The 23,602-nt window shown below is 36.7% G+C and overlaps 1 protein-coding gene across 4 annotated transcripts in view; it reads right to left on the reverse strand.

Annotated features, from left to right (window-relative positions):
• Nucleotides 1-3,012: 3,012 nt before the first annotated feature.
• Nucleotides 3,013-23,602, reverse strand: part of RNF217 (ring finger protein 217) — a 139,910-nt gene continuing 119,320 nt past the window's right edge. The window contains exons 4-7 of one of the 4 annotated variants that reach the window (XR_004922346.2): nucleotides 21,981-22,182; nucleotides 16,222-16,293; nucleotides 14,606-14,832; nucleotides 5,267-13,413 (exon numbers count right to left, since the gene is read on the reverse strand). Coding sequence is in view for 3 of the 4 variants with exons in the window: in XM_036108596.2 (XP_035964489.1) it covers nucleotides 14,759-14,832; nucleotides 16,222-16,293; nucleotides 21,981-22,182 (348 nt within the window). In the remaining variant the exon portion in view is untranslated. Of the gene's footprint in view, nucleotides 3,290-5,266; nucleotides 14,833-16,221; nucleotides 16,294-16,314; nucleotides 16,625-21,980; nucleotides 22,183-23,602 lie in introns of those variants that run through there. The other 3 variants (XM_036108596.2, XM_036108599.2, XM_036108600.2) reach the window with 3 other exon arrangements.

The following is a 23,602-nucleotide window of genomic DNA, read 5'->3' on the forward strand; positions in this document are numbered from 1 at the left end:
AAGCGTTTCTACCTTTGGTAACCAGATCATCCTCTAAACGGTTTGAAATGTGCAGGTCCATTATACTCTTGAACTTACCCAGCGAATTTTTCCAGGTATTGCGTTTTTCAGTGCTGAAATTTTCATTTGGTTCTGTTTTTAACAATTTCTATTTCTCTGCTGAGATTTTCTCTTTCCATTCATTTCTTCTTTTCCAGTTTTCTCCCCTCCATAGCTCCCCTCTTGCCCTGTCTTCTTTCTGTAGTTCTGAAGGGGGGTAAAGACGGCGAGAGTTCCGCTGGAAGGTCAGCAGCTGCCCTCTACAAGCTTGCCTTTGGGGCAATGTCATTAGAGGACAAGAACTGAGACCTTTTCCACTGTGAGGATTGCATCTCCACATTTTGATTCCCTACCACATTCTGCTTGGTCTGGTTTATTCTCAGTCTTTTCAGGTAGTTGGGGTATTCTTTGTTGTGCTCCGAGGGAAGGATCAGTTGTAGGGGGTTAACACCACCAGAGCAGAACCAGTACTCCTCAGAACATTTATTTTTATTTTTTGAAGATTTTATTTATTTATTTGAGAGAGAGAGAGAGTACAAGCAGGGGGAGCGGCAGAGGGAGAGGGAGAAGCAAGCTCTCTGCTGAGCAGGGACTCCAATGCGGGGCTCAACCCCAGGACCCCGGAATCATGATCTGAGCCAAAGGCAGACACTTAACCGATCGAGCCACCCAGGCACCCCTATTTTTGTTTTATAAAACACATTTTTGGTGGATGAAATAAAAGCATGATGCAAAGAGCTAGAATTTGATAATAAAACATGGCTACCTGAAGCTTTAAGCACATTTGTTCAGCCTTAAAGCAGTTTTTGGTTAAAGATTTGAGGCCTTTTTGGGTTTATTTAAGTTAAGTTGAAATGGCCATCTAGAAATAGGTTTCAGGTGGTCTTTTGGTTGCACTTGATACTTCTCAGTTCTGCTCCTGGACTATGTCTAATGAATTGGATTATTACAATTTTCCAGATCTGTATCAATTCATTTGTATGGAATATAAGCAATAAGAATAGTGTTCTTAAGGGCTCTTAACAAAGATATGAGAGACATTTAAAGTTGTGCTTAAAGACCTGATAATTTTTTAGCAACAATGTGTGAAGCATCCCAATAGAAACCTCTTATTGACTCCAGTGGCCTTAAAAAATCTGATTCTGGGGGCGGCTGCATGGCTTAGTCGTAAGTGTAATCATCTGACTTCACATGATCTCAGGGTCCTGGGATGGAGCCTTGCTTGAGTCCTGCTCCACGCTCAGTGCAGAATCGGCTTGTCCCTCTCCCTCTGCACCCCCTCCCCCACTTGTGAGCTCTCTCTCAAATAAATAAATAAAATCTAAAAAAAAATAAATAAAACCCTGATTCTGCTTTCTATTTTCATAATTGTTAATTTGCCTAACACTGAATAAAGTTTACATACCAAGTAATGAAAGGTGAGAACTGGCCCAATCCTTTTTTTTTTTTTAATTAATTTATTTTTTAGTAGTATCTACACTCAACATAGAGCTTGAACTCATGACCCCAAGATCAAGAGTTGTTTGCTCTTCTGACTGAGCCAGCCAGGCGCCCCTCAATCAATTCTTTTTAAAATGTTTTTCATCCAACAAAATGGCATCAGTATTTAGCAGTATAGTGGATATTTAATAAATAGTCATTATGAAGCAACTCCAAGAATAATGGAATGATTCTGAGTGCCTCTGGTGGTCACAGGAAATTTTACAGTGATGTGTGGGGTTTAGGGCACAGATTTCCTTGGAGTAGAACTGAATAGTTCCAGCAAAGAGCTAGCAACATGACTCCAAAAGGTCTTTGAGCGGCCTTTATTCTGTTGCTCAGGCTTCAGCTTAGGGCCTCCTGAGTTAATTGCAGCCTGCAGCCTTTCTTGCAGGGCCAGCTGCTTTTTATGGTCAGAGGAGATAAACAGAGGCTCAATAGGGGATCTATTTCTGGCCCTTGAAAGGGCCTCTGTGCCGCTGGGTCAGGGGGAAATCGTCCAACCTCCTCCGTGGAATGCCTGGATGATTTCTTGGGGCTGTCCTCCGCACACTGGCACTTCCCGTACCCAGTTTAACTAGTAGATCAGCTAAGCGAGGCTAGCTTTAAAACGTCGGAAGGTATGTCATCATGTCTGACTTGGCAAACCAACATTCCAATTTGGCAAGCCAATACGTGTGAAGTCCATGTTGAATTACTGGCCAGGATAAGCAGCATATTAATTTAGGGTCACAATTACAATTCAGTGATTGTTAATAACATTCTCTGGGTCAAGAGTGATTTGCTTGAGGGACGGGAGAAGGGAGTTTCCATTTATTGAATACTACTTGGGGCCGCCTGTAAGAACAGTATCCGCAGTATATTTATTTCCATTGTGCATTGTTAAAACGAAGTTTAACTTTATAAAATTGTGAGGGAGGTTTTTAACTGCTATGGTTTGATTTTATTACCTATTACTGTCCATATAATATGTTACTATGTTAGAGATCTGGTTCCCCATATTCAAGGAAGGGAACTTGGCTACAGAGAGTTTGAACCCTTAGTCCAAGGCCACAGCACCCACAAACAGGTAGTAGAATGCAGGCCTCTTTACATTACCCAGACCATCATCTTTATGTGATGTGAGTTTCTTGGTTAGAAAAGCAAGTCAAGAACAAAACCACTGGTTGCAGAAGAAGCATTAAGAAAAAATATCTTCTGGGGACGCCTGGGTGGCTCAGTCGTTAAGCGTCTGCCTTCGGCTGAGGTCATGATCCCAGGGTCCTGGGATAGAGCCCCACATTGGGCTCCCTGCTCAGTGGGAAGTCTGCTTTTCCCTCTCTCTCTGCTCCTCCCCCTGCTCTCTCTCTTTCTCTCTCTTTCTCTCTCTCTCAAATAAATACATAAAATATTTAAAAGAAAAAATATTTCTCTTTTACAATGATTTTTATTTCTGCAAAGAAACAGCCTTAGGCCCATAAATAGTACATCTTTTAGATATTTTTCACTATTATCAATTGATTACATAAAAATGCATGCTGTAAAAGGAGACAGAAAAATTTGAACCCAGCTCTAGTAATAAGTGTGCCGCTCCAATGATCTCTGTGAAGAGATGGGGTCTACCTGTACTGCCGTGTGACTGCTCACACTCGCTTAGATTCAGCCGCATCCCCGCCTCCACAAGTAGAAGGGCGCAGCACAGGCGGCCGCAGGCTCTGAGAGGTTAGGCGACTCCCCGGTTTTTATGTAAAACGTCGCTGCCGTTGTACCGTAACAAACAATTACACATTTTCTAGAAGGAAAACAGTGCTTGCGTCAAATGGGTTGTTCATCTTACAGAATTCCCTGCATCCTAGAACTAGGTTTTTCTGGGGAACAGAGGAGGTGGAGTGGGTTTTCCAAATGGAAGCCTGGAGTACTCCATAGATTGTGCTGTGGCCGTGCTTAGGCCCTGTCTTAGGGCTGACCAGAAACTGTCTCAGGTTTCCAGAGAATTCCATATAGGAAAGGGGAAAGTGTTTTTTCACTCCTTCAAAATTATTTGTTGAGCCATTGATCTCTATGTATCAGACAGTGTTCTAGTTACTGAGCCACCACATACCAGGCATTTTAACCCTGCAACAACCCTTCCAGGTAAGCATATTCTAATTTTACAGATGAGGAATTTGAGGTGCAAAGATGTTAAGTAACTTCTCCTAGTTGCCTGAGCTAAAACGCAGAGCCTAAATTTGTAATTCGTCTGTCTGTTCTTTCTATTACGCCTGACATGCATATAGATGCTATATATATATATATATACATATATATCCTATAAATAAAATATTTGAGACATATCTATACTAAAGGTAGTGGTAGTTTATCTAAAACTGAAATTTAATTGAGTGTCTTGCATTCAGTGTGATAACTGTTGGGTGGTAGCCTCCTCATGGCCAGCAAGGAGGCAACAAGGTGTCATCATGGTGCTTGAATTTTATTTCATGTTGGATTAGGACCCACCCATATGATTTCATTTTACCTTAATTACCTCATTAAAGGCCCTATCTCCAAAGATGGTCTCATTCTAAGGGGCTGGGGGCTAGGATTTCGACGTGTGAATTCTGAGGGACACAATTCAACCCATAGAAAGATCATACTAGACAAGAGTGGGCCCTAAATCCAATAACTGAAGTGAAGTGAAGACACCGCAAGTAAAGAAATGCCAAGGATTGCTGGCAACCACCAGACACTAGGGAGAGGCATGAAATAGTCTCCCTCGGGGCCTCCGAAAGGGACCAACCTTGCCGATGCTTTAATGTTGAACTTCGGTCTCCAGAAATGTGAGAGAATACATTTCTGTTGTTTTATGGCATCCAGTTTGTGGTACTTTGTGATATTAGCCCTGGGAAACAAATACAAAGTGCCTTGTTTGGGAGTGATTTGCAAGGAATGCTCAACAGAGGAGGCCGTGGTGATGTGTCCCATGTGGTACGGCCAGGATGATATTCTGCAGAAGATACTGGGCCTGAGGGCCATGGAGGAGGAGGAGTTCGATGGAGCAGGAGAAGGTAGGGAACCAGCCTGTGCGAAGGCACGGGGGCTTGACATGTTCTGTCCGGGTTGGAGAAATGCTAGAACTGAATAATTTGAACCAACTTTAAAAATACGTTGCACAGATCCAAATTTAATTGCTGAAAGAGACCTTAGAGATTGCCACCTCACTGGTCATTTTAGACTGACCTCTGGATAGTTATGTGGCTAATCTAATGTCACCAACCAAATTAGTCAGAGAATTCAAGGTAGGAATCATTGTTGAAACCCCTGCCTGGCACTGTCTCCCCCAGACCAGTGCTGGAGCCTGGCCTTTTCTTAAATGCACGTGCAGTATATTTTTATAATACAGCAGGGCCTCAATACATGTTTACTGAAAAAATAATTAAGTGAATAAAGAGTATCGAATGGGTTTTCCAATGAATGAATAAGTCAGAGAGAAAGTAACTGGCATTATACCATGTGCTTGCAGATACACTGTTTGCATCAGAATGTTCATACTGATCTTCCGTATTCTGTGAGGCTTCCCCAAAACATGCCACAGCAACACAACACAATCCACTTTCCAGAAAGCATATCCGGAATTTCTGTTCATTCCTGTTTCTGTAGTCTTAGAATCTAGTGCAGAAATGACTTCAATAGATCTTTCCAAATTTACTTACGTTCATGTAATTGTGCCATTGTCAAATTTTACCTTTTCATTTCTTTAAATTCCAAATGTACTGAAAAAAAGACAAGAGTCTTCTCTTTTAAAAACTTTTATTAGGCATTGCTAGATGACGTTGCATGATGTATCACACGCATCATGCGAGTAAACAGCACTCCACAGGAATCCATACAATAGCTCATACAGTGACAATAAAAATAGTTGATTCCCATTACAGTTTTCATCCCAGTAGAGTGTCATTATATCCTTCCATGAGATCTGATCTCACAGTTAAGATTACCCTTCCACTCTAAAACAACCAACCAAAAACATTAAAAAAAAAGAAAAAGCCCAACCACAACAAAAGGCCATAGGGACATACCGAAAGTCCAGAATTAGACTCCAGAATATCGTAAGGTATCCATCTTTTGAAAGATTTGCCCCTAAAATTTGTGTGATCTGACACTTGGGTTGTTTTTACTGCCAGCAGCAAGGGAGATTGTATTTGCTAACAACGAGCAGTACACCAACACATATCCACGGACAATTCTTGAGGTAATAGATTTTTAAATTTTACTGCTTAAAAAAAAATCTGTTAATTTCCAGGTCCCGTCCAGCAGGACATATCTGTTGGCAGGAAGATTCTTTTCCTCTTTTTTTCTTTGTCAAATATGTACACATATTTTCATATACAACCTGTGTCTTTGTCTTTTCTAAGCACACGATTTATTTTAATTATTCATCATACATTCATCAGGAAAAGTTGAATTACATACTATGGTACATAAACAATACAACAAACCCAACTTTTTATATAAAGCTAACACAAAAGGCAAAGACCAAGAAGAGCAAAATAACATTGTACAAAATATCTTGGTATCGATAAAGCCCACTGTGAATAAATAATTACATGTAAATAGCAAACACCATGGTTCTTCAGCATCTGTGTGGAGGTGGGTTACAAATAACATATTGCTAAAGACGAGTTGTAGGAAACAGATCAAATTCTTGAAGGTCCATATATTTACCTTTATTTTTAATGCTTTTTGTAAAGTAATTTTGTCCTCATTGGAGCTAAAAAGACTGATAGCCATTCCAACTTCCGTTTCAAATTTTGAAGATCAGCATTCTTTTTTGCAGCTTAAAAGTACATTTCAATAACAATGGCTTCAAATTATGCTGTTTAATATCCTTTTTTTTATTCTTTAGCTTAAAAATAAACACTGAATTTAAGAAAAAAATATTGGCTAACCTGCTGTTCCAGAGATAATACAGGGGGTTAAATGCAGCCTATATATACCTCTAAAGATACACTGTCTCATCAGCACTTTAAATATAGGGGCCAAGGAACACTCACAAAAAATATATGGCTCTTTAGGTAAGAAATAAAGTCAAGTGAAAAAAAAATAAGGCACTAATAACATATATAAATGTTATATACTCTCATCACACAAAGCACCATATGGAAGGTTAAAGAAGTATACATTAGTGCTATTGGAAAATAGGAATAAACCCAGTTTCCCCTGACTTTTATTCCTCAATTCCTTCCTTTCTTTTCAGTAATTAATGTATTTAAACACTAAAATGGTAGGGGAAATTATAAATTATACTAAAAGCACAATTCATGGAACCAACAGCATGAAATAATCATTTGGAAATAAGTTGATTAACAATGTAAGAAGTTAAAGTCTTTGAATACTCCCTATTTTCCAACATTTTCAACCCAACAGAATTTGTTTCTTCCTTTCCAATTTTCTTTCAGGGATTTCTACATAATATTATCATCTATTTTCTCATTTTATTTCTACTGCCTCTTTTTAAAAAATATAGTCAAAATAGTTCCCTCTACATAGTTTTATGAATACCAAAGTTAATAGTATGGCCAATGAAATGTAGAAAAAGTTAAAAAACAAAATCACGTACATATTTTCCAATGTCATTAAAAAAGAAAATCTCTTTTCAGCTAGGCTCATTTTAAACATGAGAAATATTGTAATTTATATTACTTGGAAATTGGTTACAAATTTTGCAGAAAACAAAAAATTTCTGAATATACAGCAATAACAGATTAAACTTAAACTCAAATGTATTTCTTTTTAGCATTTTACACTCTGTGAAAAAAGAGAACGTGAATCATTTAATTGTCCCACAGTTTTGCAATAGGTATACATACATATAGATATATCTATTTCATGAATATATCTTATGCCAAATTTTGTTTAAAATAAAAACAAAACAACTAACCATTGTGGTTTCTTTATAATGTGTTAAGTTTTAATTACACTGTTTTTGTGTTCCTTCTACACAAAATTATTTCTTTGATCTCTCAGAATTTACTACTTATTAATAATTGATTTCAAATAAACAATAAGATTGTCAATTAATTTTTACATTAAAAATCTGTTAAGTTGTTCTTGTCAAGGTAAATGGTAATGTATATCTATAAACCAATTACTCTTCTCGGTGTCATAAGAAATATAAGGTTGGTCTACTCTTTTCAATGCCAAATACAGAATTTTAATTATGATGAAAATGATCAAAAATAACAAAATTAAGGTATTGTCATATGGAAGTTAAAAAAAAAGGCCTTAAGGAAGGGGCTTATAGTCAGCTGATAAAAACTCATGATGCTTTATCTAGAATTTTCTTTATAAAGCATGCTAATTTTCTATAAATTAAAAATATTCAAATATATAAAATATTTAGCTAGTGTTTACTTGAAAGAATCAGTAAAAGTATATTTGGACATAGAGGAAGGAATATGTTAATGAAAAAATATTATTTTTGAGAATTTGACTGGATTATTGAGACTATTTCCCTACCTGGGGCATGTGGTGAACCCCTTCCAGGAAACTGATGACCAACAGCACAGTTTGTCAGCTGTAAGGAAAAACCTGCAATGACATTATTTCAGCAATTTCTGGGGCCCTTTAATACCCAAGTTTGGCTTTCCCTTAGGTTGTTCCATATCATATACCAAACCTATGCTAAATATATCTTGAGTGTACTTATGCCTAAATGGTATCACTGAAAATGTTGAACATTTGCAAATGACAAATGGTTTCTCTAGAATAAGGCTAATGTCGGTTACATTCAATGTTACTACTGTATATTATCAAAATGTCTAATAATGTTCACAGAGTATGAATCCATGGTCAAATCTTATATACAAATGCTACACTACATAAATCCAGCCCCAAGTCCAAGCTGTAGGACTTTTTGCTGACACAAAGATCGAACACCAGACATGTGGCAATTTTGGATGAATCATGAATGATTTGGGATCAGGTTGGATGAATATCCACACGTGCTTTCTGTCTAACTAATAGGCAAATGCAACACTGATTTTACAATATTCATGAAGCAATTTCTGAAGCTTGGTCTCAGAGTATTATTAGGCTCTCTGATCCAACTGACATCTTCTCATTCATTTTATTTCTTGTCAGAGGGGCTGGGCAGGGTAATCCAACTCCTATCAAGAGGAGGGGCAGTGTTCCAGGTACTCCTCATACATTTCAATTTACAAAGTAAGCCAAGGTAAATGATGTTCACTACCAGAGCCAAATTATGGAGTCCTTTCAGTATTTGAATTTCATTTCATTAGTCAACGAGTCAATGGTGAGATGGAATTTAATCCACAGCTGGCCAAGATGGGAAGGGGACAGAAGAGGGAAAAAGCAAGATAACTAGGAAATCTAAAGAAAACGGGAACGGGATGCTGAAGTACATGAGCATTACTTCAAAAACAGGGAAGAAAGTCATTTAGTATTGATGATAAAAGTGACAAAAATGTGGGATAAACTTGAAAAACAAAATATTTTCTATGCCAATGAGTCTGTATAATCTAAGTGATATGGAGTTAAATATACCTAAAGAAATTTCTTTTATAAGGCAAAAGAAAGTGGCCAAAAAAAAGGCAGTGGCAATATTTTGTGTATTTAAAAAAATAATTTTTTACCTTGTAAGTCATATTGTTATTCTCAAAACAGTCACTTTTTTAGTGAAAAAAAGAATACAGTTCATGATACAGATAATTACATGCTTCTACAATTGGCACTATATACGGGGATCTAAAGTATATGATACATGACGGCTTCAGCTAATGCCCCAAACAGACAATTAATTACAAGTCTCACACTACGTGACTCTCTGCTTCTTGGATTTGGATAAAGTCAGCTAAAGTACTACTCTCAGAACAGGGATGTCCAGTAGCAGTCCCACATAAGAGTTGGCTATGAAATGAGTATTAGCCCTATCCTCAAAACCAGAGTTATAAATGAGTTCTACCGCATTTCTCCTTTAAAGATTTGCATCATTGGTTTGCACTGAAAAGGTAACATTTCACAATCCTGAAGACACCCCAATTTTTGGAACTCTGATTTTGTTCAGACCATGTATTAATGATTCTCTAAAGTTATTTCAGTTTTTTTACATAATTGTAGATGTATATATTAAAAATGGGATTTTGCAACTTATTTTCCAGAGGAAGAAGATCATAATTAAATTATAAGAATGTTAAAAAAGTCATGCTCAAACTGGCTGTTGGGGATAGTTTTGATTTACTATGTTTCTAGCCAGTGGAATTCCTTTTATAGATTTCATGAAAAATGAAAATGCAGTTAAAATGCGGTAGAAATTAACTTAATATTTTAAACAAACATTCCAGCTAGGTTACTAAGGTAACATTAATTACTTGTTATGTTTGAGTTGATATCAATTTTTAGAATTACTATAATTTTCGGAAACTCAGCTACATTTTTTTCGGGTATGTTTTACTTGCTTTAAATTTTCAGCTCTGATTTCTACCCTCTCCTCACCCCACCCCAAATTTAGAGGTGACATATATTTACTAATACTGTTATTCTATTGTCTCCATCAAAATATATGCAACCTCTTCTTTAATTCTGTTGAATTACTTAAATGGCACAAGTATTTTAAAGTGCATTATTTCACTTTAAGGCTCTATTTATAATAGACACTAACACAAAACAATAAAGCTGACCACAAGAAAAATTACTTTCAATAACTGGGATAGATTTCAACTATATATATGAAAAGATAAGCACGTAATCCAATGTGAAGACTCACATTAAGGCAAACGTGCAGTTTGCTCCTAAAATTGAAAAATAAAATGGCTTTTGGCATGATTTTTTAAAAAAATTCATACTAAAAGAAGCATACCAATTACTCTCATTTAGGCCACTAGCTTTTTCTATAATTGTAAATTTAACAGGCAGCCTAAAGTCTAATGTTACAAACAACTGCAATGTTTAACAAGGGAGAAGATGGATCAACGTCTTGGCAGATGTACTTGAATTTGACAAAGCTCAGGAAGGAATACCAGTGCTTTGCCCATGCCAGAGTGAGCTTTTCACCTGTCCCATTCCTGTTCCTCTTTTGCAGTGAAGAGGAGCTAATTAGAGTTATCAGAGGAGTGGAGAAAAACCAGGTTGGGGAGAGTCATCAGGGACTGGACGAGATGACAGGGGTCTGATGGTATTTTAGGGGACCCAGGGGTCATTTGGGTGGTAGGATTGAATGCAAAAGGCTCAGCTGGGGGCTTGGGTGTCAAGAGATGATGGGTGGCACAGGACAGGGAATTTCCAGACAGGCACAGCCAAGCAAGCACAATGAAAGAGAACAGGTTGTGATCAGATTGTGTTTAATAATCTTTGATTGTTTTCCTGTCTGTTCTACCTTTAGGATCAATAGCACCTAGCAGAAAATCAAGGTGGTGGCCACAGGTTGTTGCTTGTACCAAAGGTTTGACCCCTCTCCTCTTCTTAGCTCCACATAGAGGTCTTAGGGAACTTCGGGGATTCGTTGTAAAAGGAATGTTTCATGTGATTTCAAATTTATGAGCATTCCAACAAACTACCAAACCTTACAAATAGTCAAATTTATTTTTTGTAGGTAATTGTGGTCATTCATAATTTCCAGCATATGCTTCCTATTTTTCACAATGGCATAATTAAGTTCCTTTGTGGTGCAACATGCATGAACATGGATAGTGTTTAAAAAAATGTGACAGACATTATCAGTTTAGCTATTTGCTTTAAATCCCTCAAATTTTAAAATGAGGCAATCCAAATATCAGTGTCCCTTACAGACATCTTGTAGACATCTCACATTATCTTAGAAACATCTCATTGCATTTTTTTTTTTATTGGAATAAGATGGACTTTCCTTTATACGTTTTGGCCACATATTTATTTGGCTAATCAAGCAAGGGGGGAAACTATCCTGCAAAAGATGCTTTTCTTTAAAAACTCCTACATAAAACTCCTACATAATCTTTCTTTTTCGCCAAGAAAAGGGTCTCAAATATAGCATCTCTATGATCTCATTCACTGAAAAAGCGTTAAAATTTTATTACAAATATCTTATAAAAAACAAATTTTGAAAGTTATGGAAATGTGTACATAAAGTGATAAAAATATATGTAAAAGATCTTCACTGATGCTTTGTAATAGAGAAGTAAAAACAATCTCGATGTCCATTCAACAGGGACTCATTAAGTAAAGTATAGCCCCACAATGGAATATGTAGTAATTTACAAAAGAATGAGGTAAATCTATTTAAACACTTATGGAAAGGCATCTACTAATGTATAATAAAATGAAAAATAGTCACAGGACATTAAGACTACTGTTCTATTTGTATAAAACTAATACACACGAACATATACAAACACACTTGTATATTTGCACAAAGTTTCTGGAAGGACATATATCAAAACATTAACAGTGGTTACCCCTAGAAAATAAGGGGTGGGGTGGAGCAGATGAATTTGTATTTTATAATTCTATATGGTTTCATTTTTTTAAAAGGAGTATATATTACATTTACAATAAAAAAATGACAAGCTTTGGATAGAACGATACTTATTTTATGTGTATGCTTCTTTTTCTAATGTAGCTTTTAGAATTTATCCCAAAAGTTACTACTGTTTAACTTTCATTGTTGGCACTAACATATAAATAATCCTTCTTATTTTCTTCTTTCTTTTTAAGATCTTGATGACACTTAGTAAAAACATTCACAAATTATTACTTTAAGTCACCATCAGGGAAAGGCCTAATATATACCAGCTTTGAAAGAGAAAAATGCATACATTAATTTAAGAAATCTATGCAATAGAAAAATGAAAAGCCTGTGCAACACTGTGTACAGTATCTCAAGCATTGATGAAAGAGCCTTCACTGATGAAAGACACCACGTTGTAACTGGAAAATTGGAACGTTTCTAAATAATATAAAAGTATCTCCAAAAGATAAGTTATTCAAAGGAAGGAATAAAAATCCCTGAGTAGATCAAAGACAAGATATACAATAACCTAAGAAAATAGATTATCTAAGACCAGAGAGTATATTATTTAGCCAGTTGGTATATATGCATGTGGCATTTGTATTTATATGCAGCTATGGAAATATTAGATATGTGTGTATGTATATTTACATATACATATACATACACATCATACATAAGCATATCCACTAGATTTAGAATTCATGGCATTCACATATGGTCGAACTAACACCTAAGTCCAGAAAAAAATGAATTTACAAAAATTAAGCACTCTAATGACAGAATTACATGGATTTAGGATAGAAATTTTCATTCTCTTGTTTTAATACTAAAGCACATAGAATAGGCACTCAAAAATATTTGTCGGCTGGATGGATGAATGGTAAGATGAATTTGTGAAATTAGAGCGTCACTTTTCCTTGCATCGTGTTAGGTTTAGAAACAGGCCATTGTAGGATCATAAATGTCACACCCTCCTCTAACTGAATGTAGAATAGCCCAGAAACTGCAGTATAGCTAGCCTGAGTGTTATTCAGAAAGAATGGAAGTGTGCTAGCTCATTATCCATGCAAGTAACCTTCACTATCATGGACTTTTTAGGTCTGATAAAAATGATAAATGTTTTTCCATTTCGGAGCCCAACAAGACAAACTATCCATGTTAATGCATGTTTTATCACAGAATTTATTACCATTCAGATAAGGCTGCTGACAGATAAATGCTACATCTATGCAGATAGTTAATTTTAAGGATTTGGAGTCAAGTGGAAACTTCAGGCTTCTTAGCGGTCTTTACTTCCGTTCTGCTGATGAACTTCCATGATGAAAACAAAGGAATAACATAGTTTGGTTGCTTGTCCTTTTCTTATTTTTAAAGACGTCTCGGTTTGGTAAAACTTCCTGAAGATATTTCCTTCATTTTTCCAAAAGTTGTTTCTATTTTAGATAAACCCATGAACACAAAAAGCTGTGTTTACAAATTACCCCATCCATAAGAAGATATCAACACGTTTGAGAGTATTTGAGCAGTAAACATAAGAAAAACCCTTCAAAACTCTATTTTTTTAAATGAAAATCTTGGGAACAGATTAAAAAAGATAAAAAAGAGAGCGAGAAAGAGAAGAGGTAAGAGGTTGGGGTTTCCAATACTATCACAACTTGACCTAAAGCAGAATAATCTGTAATTACAAGTTGATTAAAAAATTAGCAGAACAGTGATTTGTTTAAAGGCTTAAGCAGTTCTTGCTACAGCAAATTTGTTTTTTAAATTAACTAATCCTGTCTGAAGGATTTGTTCATTTAGTAAAGCATGTATGCCAAAATATAAAAAATCCGAAAAGACTGAACGTTCTGGTCTTGAGAATTTCCTAAAAGCAGCCTATCAGTTTCGTCAGTTAATAAAGTTTGATGATCCTCGACGTGACATTGCACAAATTTCTTGTGTGTGTGCATGTGTGTGAAACAGAGAGAGAGAGCAAGGAATAGAAAGGGTCAACATCAAAATAGCCTGTTGTCTACATTGACTTTAATTCAGTCCATTACCAAAATATGCCCAGAAAGGAACGATCATCCTTAAATATGTCTATGAAAATATGGAAAATAGTGTAGAGGCATAGAACTTGATGAGTACAAGGTTATTGGACCTAGTTTTAATACAGATACTTATATACACATACGCTCACACTCCTGCACAGATACACTTCAGTAACTCATGATTCTTCTCATTAATTTTGTTTCACTAGTTCCCTTTTGGGCATTGAGATTTTTAACAATTGTAGCATCTGAAGGATGAAGGAATTATACTGCACAGGCCACAGACAAAAACAGGTGCATATGGTGAGCTTTTGTCTTCTGCAAAGTGGCCTTGCTTTGTACAGGTGGCATGATTTCAGCTATTCACCCCAAGTCTCAGAAGAGGGCCTGGAAGGAGGTTTAGGTACAAAGACCATCCAAACAACGCGCAGGAGAGGCATGCTCAGACAATTCTGAGGATAACTGGTTCTTAATGAAAATATTTTCTTCCAAGAACCAGTAAGAAGGTCAGAGTTATGATACAGATATTTATAGTCTATGAAAGTGACCATTTTTTTAAAAGCAGCAAACTGTATAAGGAAAGGAATCAGGATACCATGGAGAGACTGCACCGAGCCAGAGGCGTTGTGGCCTGCAGACAACCACAGGGGGACAGGACGGGACGGGACGCGACGGGACGCAGTGTTTAGCGTGCCATTCTGTGTGGCTCCTACCCGCACCGGCTGCGTTCCACGAAATCATCCGCATTTTACCAGTGCATTCCTGTCCGTGATCGCTTTCTCTGTTTTTTACAAAGGCAATAGATAGGAAATACAAATAAACCTGAGGATAAAAAAAAGATTAAAGCTAATTAGGAGGAGAGGCATTTAGGTTTATATATTTGAAAAGTTTCCACTTTCCATTTTGCATTTTGCAGTCATTTACAAATGATCGCTACTTGGCAACGCATGCGGATGAAGATGGGGGAGACACCTACCTTATGAAATGTATTTACTTCTGTAAGATTTCATTCCGTGTTAGTTTCTGCAATTCTCTGCCCCTTTGAACAACCTCTGTGGCACCAGTTTGAATATGGAACCATGTTTTCTATCAAAATATCCAATCTTAGGTTTGTCTTCTTTATTATTCCTAGTCATATCATTTGTACCCTGATAGGACACTTCGGTCTCGGGCAGGACAGCACATTACTAAGGAACACGGGCTGTCGAGCTAAATTCCAGGTTCGATTCCCAGTTCTACCGCATCTGAGGTCCTAGTAAGCCTGATTTCCTCCACAGTAAAATGCAAATAATAACAGTACCAACTTCCTAAAGTCCTTCCTAACTACTTGTAAGAACAAATGTCAGTTACTTTACAATTCTATCCATCCCATACATGTAAATAGAACTTTACGTATGGAAATTTATTTTATTTAGAAAGGAAAAAAGAAATCCCATATACTATGGGCAACAGTCATCAAAGCAATCTTTATCTATAGTGTTTAATTTAAAATTCTCTAAAGCAATGGTTCTCCAAGTGTGGTCCCTGGACCGGCATCATCAGCATCACCTGGGAACTTCTCAGAACTAGAAATCCATGGGCCCTACCCCTATATGGGATCAGAAACTGAGGGTAGAAACCAGCCACCTGTGTTTTAACCAGTCCTCAAGGTTATCCTACAGCATGCTAGAGTATGAGAACCAGTGCTTTAAAATACATATTTCACTATACTTGTATGAATGAAACTATACAAATCACTCATACATTTTCTGTTTGTCAGTGCTGAAGTATGTGTTGGGTATATGTTCACATTGAAAGTATCTTTTTTACTCAGGGTCCACTTTTACTAGAACAAACCAATTATACAAGGGTATACCAGACCTTTTTCCTTTACGTTCCAACCTAAACTCAGAATTGGAAAATTTGAGTTCTAGTCCTTCGGACTCTTTCATTAAAATACTAGTTGTATTAACTTTGGTATTAAAAGGGAATTAATAATGTTTTATAAGATACATGAATCAAAGTCTTTATAGACTGCAAAAGTGTCACACAAATACATCCTATATGAAACACACTCCTCTGAATCTATACATCATATGCTGTTTGCTTACCTAAAGCAAGCATGCAACTGATATGTCCACTTAGTAACTGACTCATATTATTACATTTACACTCATATTCTCCTATGGCACTCAGAAAATTCTAATCTCAGATATGTTAAGTGTTTCTTACCGATTACAACTGCTATGGCCCCTAGTGCTAATCCCAAGACCAGGATTAGAGGTGCAACGAATAATTTTCCAGCTAGAAAACAAAAGGCAAAACCATTTAGAGTCTTAAAACTAATTTATCAAACAATTTCAGCAATGCTTCTTAATACCGCAGTGTATACTGTTTTTTAAGAAGTCTGATTATAATTAAGGCAATATTTCTCTTAGGAAATGGATCAGGTGTAGAACAAATATACTTATGTAAATTCAGTAACTCCGCAGAAGTCCTGGGCACATTAGTCAAAGGTCTCATAAATCATTTAAACTTCATAACCAAAAAAATTCCAAAGTTACAGGTCACTTTATTCTATCAGGACCATTCATCTTTGTGCTTTTCCTTTAAATATCTTTCATTTTTCAAGATTCTGAAAGATTAACAAAGGAGTGACACATTCAGAGTTGGCAGGAGAAAATCTAATTAGCTCACAAAATGGAAAGCTAGTAGGTGCTATAGAGGATTACATCCAAGCCCACATCTGGAAAACTGATGGACTTACTTCCTGGGTCCAAAGAAAATTAATAATATGAACACCTGGCAGACTGAACTACAATTGGGATGCTTAAATATTGTTAGAGGGGTGCCTGGGTGGCTCAGTCTGTTAAGCATCCGACTCTTGGTTTCAGCTCAGGTCATGATCTCAGGGTCCTGGGATCGATCCCTGCATCCTGCTCTGCACTCAGTGGGGAATCTGCTTGAGGATTCTCTCTCTCTCCTCCCCCCCAATTCATGCTCTCTCTCTCAAATAAATAAATAGTATCTTTAAAAATAGAAATAAATTAATAAATATTGTTAGAGAAAATTACCAATTACTAATAAACATACAGTATATTTAAGGTTATTCAAATGAATCACTTTAATAAATTCAGAGAAAAAAACTGATGTTGCCAGAGGGGAGGGGGGGTGGTAAGGGCAAAATGGGCAAAGGGGAGAGGGCAATATAGGTTTCCAGTTATGGGATGAATTAAGTCACAGGGATAAAAGGCACAGTATAGGGCATATAGTTGGTGATATTGCAATAGCAGTGTATGGGGACAGATGGCAGCTACACTTGTGGTGAGCACAGCGTAAGGTACAGAGAAACTGAATCACTGTGTAGTACACCTCAAACTAATGTAACATTGTGTGTCAACTAGAGTTAAAAAAAAAAAACAAAACACAAATTGGAAGGTCTGCATTGGTCTCATGGAAAAAATAAAATAAAATGTGAGAAAAATAAAAGGAAGCACTTATAAGAAAGCTAAGTGCTGGTCAGGTTGCCAAAGGATGGCATCAACTAGCACTTTTTTCCTAAATAAATAGCTGAGCAGCGATTATAGTAAGTGCTAGTTTCATGTGAACAGGGCATGGAGTTCACAGTCAGAATTCCACTCACTTTGAAAGGCACTAGCAGACACGGAAAGAGGGTAGTAGTTAATACCTTGTTGTGATACAGTAACCTGGACCTTAAGGCATGTGACACGGCTGCACAATTCAAACACAAAAAGAGGTGAGAATGAATGGAGGGGCTTTGCCATTTAAGGATAAACCAGCGACACTACTTTACAAATTAAGGGCAGTAATTTGGAATAAGCAATTACATAAAAAACCCAGAAATATAATGCTGCCATTTGTTGGAAGTTTGTCAGAAAAATATTAACTTTTTTATGTTTAAGGAACGGTTTTTGGAACCATGACCAGACAGATAGAAAATACAGCTTTTAATATCTAATTTAAAAAGAAGACTATTTAACGGACCCATGTCTAACCATGGGTTTTATTTATATTTTTTGCCAATGACAGAATCCAATTAAGCAATATGAAATCTTACTGAACAATGACATTTTCTACATTCTTAAAGCTATGCTTAATAGTTTAGAATATATTGGCCTGCATATTTTATTTTTATTTTTAAAAAAATATTTATTTATTTATTTTGGAGAGAGAGAGAGAGAGAGTGAGCAGGGGGGAGGGCAGTTATTTATTTATTTTGGAGAGAGAGAGAGCAAGCACGGGGGAGGGCAGAGAGAGAGGGAGACAAGCAGACTCCCTGCTGAGTGGGGAGCCCACCTCGGGGCTCCATCCCAGGACCCTGAGATCAGCACCTGAGCCAAAACCAAGAGTTGGACACTTACCCGACTGAGCCACCCAGGTGCCCCTGGCCAGCATATTTTAAAAGAATCTGTTCTTTCCTGTACCCCTGGTTCAGTATATTCATTCATGTTTTCTTTTTAAATAATTAATATATTTTCATAATAACAATGAAACATGATTGCAAAGTAATAGCACTGATTTTTTTCCCCAAAATATCACAGAACTTGAAGAACCAATGTGCTCTTTCTTTGGGAAGTAATAAACTTATTTCGATCATGTAATCAATGTTTAATACATGTTTAATTTTACTTTTGAAACTGTTTTGAGGAATTAAGCACACCTCTCATAATCATCCTCACATAATCTCACATCCTCACATAATCTAATCCTGGATTATTAACAATTCATTTAAAATACTATTCTCAGTAGCTGAAATAATATTCTATTATACCCATATATATATATTATTTAAATATTTAAATAATTTAAATATTTAAATATTCATGTGCTTACTTTTTTGTTCCTTTTTTTTTTTGCTATTTTAAAATATACCTGCAAATAAACCACTGTCAGCCTAGATTTGTCATATTTTAAAATGTCCTTCACTTTACTATCCAATTTCTTTGCAAAAGAATTGCACAAAATTTCTAATTCATTCAGTAGTGTATGAAAGTCCAGCATTGAGTATTAACAAGAAAAATTGCTAATCAATAATTTTAAAAAATCTTTTTTTTAACTTACACTTCTTTGCCTACTAAGAGCATTGAATATTTTAAAAAATGTTTATTGGCTGCTTGTATTTCCTCAATTCTGGTTCCAGACTTCATCTTTTTAAAAAAATTGGATATTTATTTTTGGAGGAGGCTCTATTGCTTTTGTTCATATAAATTATCTGCCACCTAGAAATCAGTTAAAGACCTATATTTTCTTTACTATTATACACTTTAACTTAATACTTTGAGCATTTGTATATAATGATATGAGAATTCAGTACTTTTTCTCAGTCCCTTTTATTCCCAATGCCATTCATTGAATAATCTGCCTACTCCCACCAGGGAGACAGCCCCATGTCAGAGGCTGCTAAACTCATCCTCAAATCTCTGTTCTCCCTTATTCTTTAGGAGCAGAACCTCTGATCCATAGCTGGGCACATGGTCACATGGAATGCAACCATGTTTCCCATCCTCCAGCTGTGAGAGCAGAGCAGGCCCTTTCTCTGCCTCTTCCAAGGATGTCTGGAGGCTGCAACCCCAAACGGAGGGAGCAAACTGGATTACATCACACAAAGACAAAGGCTGGGAGGGCTCTGCTATCATCCACCCTCTCTCTTATATGGCAGGGAGAAGCTAGGTTTGTGACTTACAGAGTCATTCCTTTCCCAAGCTTTTGGGTGGCTGGGAGAGGTATGGGCCGCCCTATTTGGAGCTAGGGTCCAACAGAAGTTAGAAGCAGCTGTACTGGAGGCGGGAAAGCAGGTGTGGGAGCGAGAGCTTTTCTGAAAGCCAGATGCCCCCTACTTTGTCAGGTTTGTCCGACACACATGGGCGTGCACACACTGTAGAAAATAGGCCCCAAACAAAACCATTTACAGAAAACTGACCATAAAATAAAATTTTAAATAAAAACAGAAAAGACTGTGCAGAAAAGATATTTCTCTGCTGACAATGTTCACTGGCTGGGCATTTTACAGGCTGTTAAATAACTCAATTCTATCTTATGACCCGAGAAGAGGATTCTAGTGGCCTCTAGGCAAATGAGAGGACCCAAAGAGAATGCATCTAAAATACTACTGGACAAATAGGGCAAGAGATAACTTCCCTTATTTAAGAACGATTAAAGCAAATAACAGAAAACAAAAATAAAAGATTATTAAAATAAAAAATGGAAGGAAACATCTTGCCACAAAATGTCACTGAAGTAGGAAAAAAACCCTAGTAATACAGAAAATATAAGAATTTTGTGTTTTTTGGTGGCTCTCTGTATATACAGATTTACAAATAGGTTACAGCTCAAAACTTAATTTGCAATTTAGTATCTTCATGGTAGTAATGTTGTAAATAGGGGTTAGATTCCCTAGCTATCCCTCCAAAGTCTATTTAACTAATAGGTAAATATTGGGTATACAATTATAATACATACAAGCAAATAAACAACAAATACATATATTACAAACAAGTAAAGAGGAAAACACTGAAAATCATTAAAACCAATCTTGACTATATTGAATGCTCTTGGTTGTGAACAATTACATTTAATTAAAGCTCAATAAGGATATTTCATAGAGATCATACAAGATTTTAGAAAACGACGGCACTGGTTTCCATGTTAAAATGAATTTTAAAATATATGTTCTAGTTTTACCTGATAGAAATGTGCCATTAGCACCAGCTTTGTTCTGATTAGCCATGGTATGATTCTAGTAAGGTGAGGGGTTTACAGTAGTAATGAAGTGATGGAGGCTTAAGGCGAGATAAAAAGAGATTTTCATGAGGTAACTAGGCAAAAGTCGGTAGCAAAGGGGAAATGTGGAAGACGTTAAAAAGTATTGTACATCCATGAGAAAGACTCTCAGAAGAGGAAATATTGGAGTTTTGTGTAATGAAAAAGAGAGGAAGAAACCTCACAGTGGACACACTCCAGAGAAGTAGGGAGCCATTGGAAGAAGCAGTATGGGGTCAGAAGAACACTGCATCCCACAAAGGTGGTGGCCTCAGGCCAGAGCAGGAGTCTGGGTTTATGTTTGTGTATGTGTGTATGACACCGTGTGTTGTTGAGGACAAAGAAGAGGGTAAAAACTCAATCCAAAAAGGCATTTCATTTGGATATTTAAACTTGGGTTTGTAGGCAATGAGGGCATTTGATACTCATTTCATTAACTGTTAGCTATTAATATTAATAACACAATAGAAAATACATACAATGGCCTCAACTCTACAGATACAATAAGACTCCAGTACAGGACTCTGAAACATAGGGATATTTATTTATTTTATTTTTAAATTTTATTTATTTATTTATTTATTTATTTATTTATTTATTTATTTTGGTCGGGGGCGGGAGAGAGAGACTGCATGCGCTGGAGAGCAGGGAGGGGGGAACAGAGGGAGAGGGAGTGAGAGAGTCCTAAGCAGGCTCCATGCTCAACACTCAGTGAGAGCCTGAGGCAGGGCTCGATCTCACCACCCTGAGCCAAAATCAAGAGCCTGAGGCTTAACCGACTGGGCCACCCTGGGGCTCCATAAGGATTCTCAAAAACTGTATTACACGTCCTCTATGAATGAATAGAGTATATGTGTATGACCTGTTGCTGGCACTGTCAATAGAAAAATAAATGTGACGTCCCTCTCATCAAGTGGCTTACAATAAGGCTTCAGAAATTTAAAAGATGAATTTACATTTCTGCAGTATAATAAATAACTTGGTTTTTTTTTTTTTAAATCTGCTTGCTCATATAAGTTGTGTCCTGCTAACAAATTTAAATTTCCATTCTAAACTCAAAAGTAAAGAAAGTATCTTCCTCCTGTTTTTGGGTAAAGTCCCCACTGGAATACCTGACATGTGCTCAGAATTATCATGGCTAATACATTTGAGTTCTCTTATCACCGCTTACTTCCCAGAAAACATCCCTATAAATCGTGTCGGATACTCACCACAGACCGACCCTCGCACTAATCTCCTTAGATGAGGTCTCTCTGGGAGGTAGCGATATTTGCAGCCAAATATACTGAGGTTTGATGTGTGGTCTCCAAAGAAACGGAGCTGGCGGTATCTTTCCCCACATCGATAACAAAAATTAGTGTTACATTGTGAGCAGGTCATATGGTCACATCCTTCAGTTCTCTGGATGTGGATCTGTATCAGTGACAGAGGAAAAGACAAGGAAAAGTTATTATAATTTTTTAAAAAGTGAAATCTGGCAAGTGTTATCAAACAATCAAGTTTCACCAAAACAAAAGTCTTACATAGCATTCTTGTGGCTGCCAGTTTACTTATAATCACACTGTGCACGATTGTGTTTGTATCAAATACTTTAACATGTGTAAAGCTCCATAACATTTCAGGTACTCAAGCTGTTGGCTTATTTTGACCAACATGTAAACAGACACATCCCAAAGAAAACTCACTTATCTCTCTAGACATACACCTAACTCAGTGGTTAGGAGGCAATTTAAAATGCTGTGAAAGTATATTTTGTTTATGCCATGATCAGCAAGAACGAGGTGATTTGAGGAATGAGAAGAGATGAAGAATATTCCTTAAAGGAAAGGATTATGCAAAGCTCTGTGTGCATAAATAAGAAGGCACAGAAATCTTTCTTAAAAAAAAAAAAAAGATTTTACTTTTAAGTAAACTGTACACCCAACATGGGGGCTCAAACTCACAACCCTGAGATCAAGAGTCACATGCTCTATGGACTGAACCAACCAGGCACCCTGAGTAGGAGTCTTTCTTTGAGGAAGGAAATGAGAGTAACTCTAAGTGTATTCACAGTACCATTTCAGTTTCCAACTCTAATGTCATTTGCAAGTATGTTTCCAGGACTGTTTATATAACGCCTTCTGTTAAACTCAGTGCCTTCCTCTATTGTTGCAGTCAAGTTACATGTAAATACAGCTTTGCCCAGAATGTAACAAGGATTGTACTCCGAGAGTCTACCAGGCACCCAGCATGGGGGTCACTGTCTCAAGCACTGAGGCCATGTTACAATAAAGATATTATTCCTTGAGATATAATTGGATACTTGGCTCAGAATCCTATGGACACTCTATATAAATTGGGGCCATCTTTCATTCAAGTACATGCACCCTTGTTAGGTGAATAACCATGAAAGAGAACTTAACATTACTTCATAAAAAAAGAAAAAGATTTGGTTACACTGTCTAACCCTTATGTGGTTAAAAGAGGATCACCAGAAATAGTCTTCCCATTTCACTACAGAGTAGGCATTTGTTATATTCAAGTCACATCCCACTCATTCTTGTTTATTTATATATTTATATTTATATATTAGTTCTTTGCTTAGAAAATTTATTTAAAATAGCCCTAATACCATTCTATTATAAATTTCTACCCCTGACTTTGCTTTGAGATGAGTGTGTCAGAAAGTGTTTTAATGTAATTGGGAACTTCACAATTAACATGTGAGTTGAACGCACCACTGGTTGCCTCTTTTCAACGAAGCCGTGGCTGCAGTCCACAACTTTACACAGTTTTTAAAAAGTAAATTCTATACCCAGCATGGGGCTTAAACTCATGACCCTGAGATCAAGAG

Source organism: Halichoerus grypus, chromosome 9 (genome assembly GCF_964656455.1).
Source record: "Halichoerus grypus chromosome 9, mHalGry1.hap1.1, whole genome shotgun sequence".
NCBI classification, from domain to species: Eukaryota; Metazoa; Chordata; class Mammalia; order Carnivora; family Phocidae; genus Halichoerus; species Halichoerus grypus.